This window comes from Morone saxatilis, unplaced genomic scaffold (assembly GCF_004916995.1).
Source record: "Morone saxatilis isolate NCDOM2014 unplaced genomic scaffold, NCSU_SB_2.0 Contig18, whole genome shotgun sequence".
Taxonomy (NCBI): domain Eukaryota; kingdom Metazoa; phylum Chordata; class Actinopteri; family Moronidae; genus Morone; species Morone saxatilis.
In genome coordinates, this window is record NW_023339740.1 from 9,493,974 (window position 1) to 9,501,005 (window position 7,032).

The window sequence follows — 7,032 nt, forward strand, 5'->3', positions numbered from 1 at the left end:
TGTCATTTAGGAGAGGACAGGGCCTTGTGTCTGGTGGAGATCAAGAAGGTGAAACAGTCGTTGTCACAGTCCCATCTCCCGGCTCAGCCTGACCTCAATCCCTTCATCTTTGAGACAGTCAAAGGATGCCACCTCTTCTCCTCTGGAAAGGTGGGTTAGCTTGTCACCACTTCTACAGAGCAAAATCCCTCTAGTTAGACCGTCATTTAGTCAGTTAATGAGCTTAACATCACACTACTAGCATAGCCGTGTGCTGTCTGATTGCAGATATTTACTGCTGTCCTGTTTGCGGTGCTGCTCTTTCTTTACAGATTGATAATGGGACCTGTATCTGTGCTGCTATGCCTAATAAGATTACAATTCTGCGACATAATGAAAGCCTGAACAAGTTCTGCATCAGAAAGGTGAGTGGGCCTTAAAGATGGATAGATGAATGATAATATCAGGAAGGAGAAGCAGTGTTTTGTAGTAAAAGTATACGCTCCATTTACCTTTAAGTAGTAATGAGTTTGGAAAAAGTGCTGAATTCTTGTTTGTATTTGCAGGAGATTGAGACATCCGAGCCCTGCAGCTGTATCCACTTCACTGGCTACAGTATCATTATTGGCACCAACAAGTTCTATGAGATTGAGATGAAGCAGTATGTGCTGGAAGGTAGGTCACACACCATTTTGATTTATTCATACAAAATCCTGTATTGATAGAACATTTTGAAACAATGTTTTTTGTCATCCAGACGATGTTCAAAGCAAGTCTACACAATTGTGTTTCTATTGCTGTGAGGTTTCAACATTTACACCTGAACAAGCTGAATGACACTGATATGATTTCTTTCTACAGAGTTCCTGGATAAAAACGATGTGACGTTAGCTTCAGCTGTATTCGCCGCATCGTCCCACAGCTTCCCCATTTCCATCATCCAGGTCACCACGGCTCCACAGAAAGATGAATACCTACTCTGTTTCCACGGTTAGACTTTGATTTTTTTGTCTGTATGTATATAGTATGTGGTGTGTGCAGTGTCAACACATATGCGAGTAAAGGAGCCAAAAATGTAACTGTTTGAATTAATTTTAATAGGAGATTAATATTCCCTTTTTGTATTCTACGTCACATTTCTGACAGATTCACGGTGTTTATCATAGAATATCACTGTTAACTTCTATAAACAGGCCATTTTGTCTGATTCCTGGAATTTTTCTTGCAGAGTTCGGTGTGTTTGTAGATGCATACGGCCGCAGGAGTAGAAGTGATGATATCAAATGGAGCCGTCTGCCTCTCTCATTTGGTTAGTATGTTTTTCTTTCTTTAATGGTCAATATGTGATTTCCGATATGATGTTAAGTGAATTTCTGGTATTTCAGCGTATAGAGAACCCTACCTGTTTGTGACCTACTTCAACTCTCTGGATGTTATTGAAATTCTGGGACATGCTGCTTTGGGGTAAGACTGCCTTCTGCTCCTTTATCAGTACCAGTGCATCAGTTAGGGTTTCCAGTAAGCATCATCATCCTTTTTTATGTATCTTTTAATTAGTATCACTGCACATTCTCGTGATTTAATTAATTCCCATTACTGCCAATGCTCCGTAAATGTCTCAAAGATACAGTGTCTAATGTTCTTATTTCTTTCCAGGCCCCACTCATATGCACACCTGGATATCCCAAACCCACGCTACCTTGGCCCAGCCATCTCTTCTGGGGCCATCTACCTGGCCTCTTCCTACCAGAACAAACTGCGGGTCATTTGCTGCAAGGGCAACCTGGTCCAGAGTCAAGAGGGAGTAGGAGACCTGCAGCGGAACGGCTCTGGACGCAGGTGAGCACACACACTGTTTGTTAAACCTGCTACAGGTCACGCTTCGGTCTGTTCTTTCCCATTCCCTTCATTAACTCCTTTACACAATTACACATATGTAATGTCCAAAATAATGTCTGTTCACAACGAGCTGTCAACTGTCCCTTTATTGTCTTTACAGTCACCACACATTTGGAGCTGTAACACATTTCGTATTTTAGTAAATACATTTTTTATTTCTAAAGTAAAAAAATAAATGATAATATACATTTGCACCAGAATGTACAAATAATACATAACTCTGTATTTAATTGGCCAATCTTGAATTTGGGACGTCCCATATTGGTTTGATTGACAGCTGCATTATTTACATATCGTAAATTAATTAATTAATAAATGTGTGTACTGAAGGGTCCTACTCAGTGTAAGAAACTAATAGAAAGATGTGCATTTTATTTGTTTGATTAATAATTTCTCAGTCTACTTGAATATTTTATTCTTGTTTTGTTTTTTCGGAGGTTTGGGCTTCACTATTATGCAGAGACTGTAGAGTTATCCCGTGTACACTGGTGTTGTTGAAGGGTCAATGGGAATATTTGGCACTGCTGGGCACAGGTTGGCATCCACAGGTGGTGATGGTTACATTTTGGCCTTCATGTGATCTGGTTATAAAACAAGAGTAACACCTTTATTTTGCTCTTTACAGGAGGAAGAGTTCATTTTTTATCTGTAACAAATCCTGAGAGATGTCTCTCAGTCAAAATTACTTTTTAAAAAAAAAACCTCCTATCAAATGTAGAAAGGAAATTGTTGAATAAAGTCTTTGCTTTTATTTCCTGAGGCTGGTCTATTACAATTTGAAGCTCTCTCACAACTGACCCTTTATTTCTCACTGTGCTGATTTTGAAAAGTGTCTTTGAGAGCCAGTCAAAGCTTTTCTCTGTGGTTGTTGTCATCAGCCACTGACTCATTCTCTTTTTAGAAAACTAAATCGAGTAGATGGTTTCAGTCTCCTCTAATTACGAATAGCAATACGCTACATCTTATCAAATGAGCGGGGTTGCGAGTCCATCATCCTCACCACACCTGTTGACCTGGCGGTGCCAAGAAAGCCCGTGACCCAAGGCACAAAGCTTTTGCTCCCTGCCCGTCTTTATGCCTCGGTTCCTCCCCAACAGCCCTAACAAGCGTGGACCTCCTTCCTACAATGAGCACATCTCTAAAAGGCTGGCAGCCAATCCCCTAGTTCACGGAGATCCCGGCACACCTCACCGCTACCGAGAGGCTCGCACAGAGTTTCGACGGGATAAGTCCCCCAGTCGTCCACTGGAGAGGGAGAAGTCTCCTGGCAGGATGCTGGAGAGCCGGATAGTGGCGTCTCCAGGCAGGGCCATGGCTGACCCTCGGTTAGAGCGCTCCCCGGGCCGGGCCATGGCAGACCCTCGGATGGACCGCTCTCCCGGTCGGATGATGGATGTCCGTAGGGAGAGGTCCCCCGGACGATTCGAAGAGCGGCAAAGGCTTCATACTGGCTCCGGTCGCACGCCCATAAACCCGGTTAACAAGGTCTGTGAATCATTCATGTTAGTTCCTGTATACAGTTGATGCACTACTCTTACTACTCAAGTACGATGGCGCTGGTGGGTCTAGGGATGGCAGTGTCAGTCGTTGGGTCCACCACTTCGGTCTAGACTGAAATATCCCTACAACTTATTGGTTGGATTGCCAGGAAATTCTGTCCAAACATTTGTGGTCCATAGAAGATAAATTCTAATGACTTCTCCTCTAGTGCTACCGGTGGGTTGACATTTTTAGTTTTTAGTTGGTACTTGATGGACTGTCATGAACTTTGCTGCATTTATGTATAGTGCCTAGAGGAGGAATCTGAAGGACTTTGGACCTTACTTTTCCCAGAGCAAGTGTTTACCTGACTTTGTTTTCATCCTACAGGTATGGGACCAATCCTCTGTTTGAGAGAAAGCAGAGCCACTTACCCAGCATGGACAGAGAGATTCATCTTTGGAAAGGGAAAGAAGGGAGCAGAGTGAACCAGTGAGAATGTCACCAACTCATGATGAAACACTGCCACACATCAGTTTTGCCTGACATCTAAGCTGACAAACCCACAGAGGAAAACAACTGTAGCCATCAGAACCGAGAGAGGACGAGAGAAATAAATAGATGTCATTAGAATCAGGTTATTTTTCTCAATGAACTGACCCGACTCAATAAAGGTCAACAAAATGCCATATTCAGCAACTTTTTGAGCAGGGTTTTTTGAGATATATTTCAGTATGTGCTCTGTACTCTGAGAAGGGATTAGTGATTCAATTTGATTTCTTCTTCCAAAACAATATATGGTTTATGAGTTCTCAGCTTCAGACCTGACTCGGTGGGTTTTGCTAGTTTCCGTTAACTCCAGACAGTAGTGACTACAATAGATAAGCACAGCCGTAGCAACTTTATCTTACAAGTCAATGCCTAAATATTTACAAATTTACAGTCACTAGTGAAAATGGCAGATAGCATTAATACAACTGGCTCCTCTCCACGCTCAGCTCCGTCCTCAGTAGCTATAGATCGGGGCAGGAGAGTGCATCTAACAGCATTTGTGGCTCCAGCACCCTGCGCTGACGTGTCTACACACAATCATTATCAGCTAATTACAATCATTCTCTGTTAACTTCAGTCCTCAGTCAGGACTGTGGTTATTTATGCTGACGGGACATGGCTGGAGCACAAACAAATTTAAATGAAATTTAAATAAATGAAACCTCCCTGCCCTGTAGAACCACACACCAGATGATTGTCCGCCCTTAGATAGGTTGACACTAAAACTGCACTACCCACAATCCTCAGCAGGAGTTTCTAATCCTTCAGAACGCTATCTGACTGTAAATAGACAAGACATAATTTTATATATATTGAGAAGGAATTTCAAGGCTGGATAAGCCATGTCTATTTTTGTTAAAGAAAAAAGTGATTACGTGTCCTCTTGAATGTCCAATGAGTATTCTTTTAATATGTCCAAACATCCTTTATCAAGTGAGTGATTGTATCTGGATCCAACTTGTGTATGCACTTCCATCTGTCAAAGGCAAAACCTCAGTGCTGAAGTATACGATAGGGGGGGGGGTAAAAAAAATCATGTTTGAAGCTTACAACATAGTACTTGAGCATTTCTTTTTGTACAACGTCCCATATATTGTATATAACCCAAAATTGTTCAAGGTGAAGATGAAAATAATCTTTGTTTTTTTCTTGATTCGTAAATGGCATGGATATGTATATCTGAAATGAAACGGAGTGTTGTCTTCTGCTTCTGCCTCATTTGGGTTATATTTTTATTATTCCACAATTTAACAATGAAGCACGTGAATAACATCTCCTTTCTTTTATCTATTACCTATTTGCACAGTAGACCCATACGATTCTAAATCTCTTCTGTTTCTTTTATTAGGACACTCTTGGCAAGTTAAACAGCCAGTCCAACCATGAAACACACTCAACCTGCCAAATACTTTGGCTCTCATTGTCCAGGTGCTTGCACTTGACTAAGCTGATTTTATTTCTATACATCATCACTTGATCTATGGAAATGGAGTATTCTTGCGTTTTTTAATAATGTTTTTAGGATGTATACCGATGAGATGCCACACTTTAACTTGCCCAGTGTGTCTGTTAACAGTAGGGGGCTCAAAAGGAAGAGGTTTCTTCAACTTTCTGAATCCGCTTTGGTTCTTTATAGATGTAAAAATCTTCCTGAATGTATTTAAGCCAAGAAGAAAGAACTGATTCATTGGTCACAAATGTTCAACAAAAAGCACCCAATGCTGCAGATTGCACACATTTTCCACTGGTCTCTACAGAACTCTATACAACAAGGGTTTCATTTTATTTTTCTATTCTTTTTTTTATTTGTATTTCCTTTCACATGATCCTGAATCATAATGCCGTACCGCTGGATATGATATTGATGTCTGCTAACAAATGTTTTATTAGCGTTCCCTGTAGAGATTTTGTCACAGAATATTAAATATTATAACCATTGTCTTTCACTTCTGCTTTACCTCCTTATGTTGTGCTTGTGTGCCTACGAGCAAGCAATATCTGCTTTCCACTTGCCACTCACACTTTAGGCTGCCTGAAAAATGACCATTTGTCCATGTCCATAGTGTTAAGAAGAGGTTAGTCTATTTATAGGTGTCTGATCCCAGCGCTCAGCCAATGCGACAATGGCCTGCCATTCCAGTCACGGTAGCTGCAGCGGCTGCTCGGATCAGAAACTGAGAAGAGCTGAAGGAGAAAAGTTTTCAACAATAGCATCTGCTCTGTCGGTTAACAATAACTCTTCTAATTCTGACCACCGTGTATGCACTACGCTGCGAGACAACACCGCTGACATCTGCTGTTCGCTCATCAACAGCATTTTATGTGACAGTGAGTGGACTGAGTGCGGCGAGGCTTTCAGCGCCTCTTCTTTATATAGTGGCCTCACCTCCTCACCCGGCCCATTCAGCTTTCATTTTCACAGACTGTCACTTTTCTTGACCTGGGAAGCCACAAGTGATACTGGATGAGCTGTTAATGGTGTACAGAGACATAGCACATTGCAAGGACGTGTGCAGCCAGTACTTGAGTATGTCGCACCTACTGCTGTCGACAACACTGAGCTTAGTTTCACAAGCTCTGTAAAGCCTACACCAATGCAGTGTTCAAAGTAAATCCTCCTTGGGGCTTGGCTTCTTAATGAATTTTAAGAATCAGTGTTTTCCCCATGTCAACCTATTTTGCGGGCCGAATGAACAACTTGCCGTGGTTGCTTTCTCACCATCTACAGGCTCCAGTAGAGAAGAAGCCAACCTAGGTGAGAACGTTTCCTGTAAAGACATTTAATTGGCGTGATTGTCAGCAAGTGCATTTATCTTTAAAGAATAACTGGGGTCTCATAAATACTGCACTATGACAATGTCGGGGAAAAGTAAGCTGGCGCCAGTCATGTGAACAAGCACGTGAGAAATGTGACTAAGGTTGGCGGTAAAGCGGTCCTGACAGGTCAATAAATTGCACTTAATGAGCTGGTGATTTTCACGCTCTCTCATCATGTCTTGTATCCAGCGAGGACAAGAAATGATTGATACACAGATTAGAATATCAAATGAAACGGTGACAAATGATTTTGTTGGTGAAAGTAGGTAAAATCACTGAAAATCCCAGTCTTTGGAGATATCTTAT

The 7,032-nt window shown here is 41.6% G+C and overlaps 1 protein-coding gene across 2 annotated transcripts in view; it reads left to right on the plus strand.

The window, feature by feature from the left end:
• Positions 1–4,046, plus strand: part of cita (citron rho-interacting serine/threonine kinase a) — a 34,771-nt gene extending 30,725 nt beyond the window's left edge. The window contains exons 40-48 of one of the 2 annotated variants that reach the window (XM_035662871.1): positions 11–150; positions 312–404; positions 546–654; positions 841–969; positions 1,208–1,288; positions 1,365–1,443; positions 1,636–1,818; positions 2,976–3,363; positions 3,748–4,046. In XM_035662871.1, coding sequence (XP_035518764.1) covers positions 11–150; positions 312–404; positions 546–654; positions 841–969; positions 1,208–1,288; positions 1,365–1,443; positions 1,636–1,818; positions 2,976–3,363; positions 3,748–3,771 — 1,226 coding nt within the window. In that variant the 3' untranslated portion in view covers positions 3,772–4,046. The remainder of the gene's footprint in view (positions 1–10; positions 151–311; positions 405–545; positions 655–840; positions 970–1,207; positions 1,289–1,364; positions 1,444–1,635; positions 1,819–2,975; positions 3,364–3,747) is intronic. The other variant, XM_035662870.1, reaches the window with a different exon arrangement.
• The last annotated feature ends 2,986 nt before the right edge of the window (positions 4,047–7,032 follow it).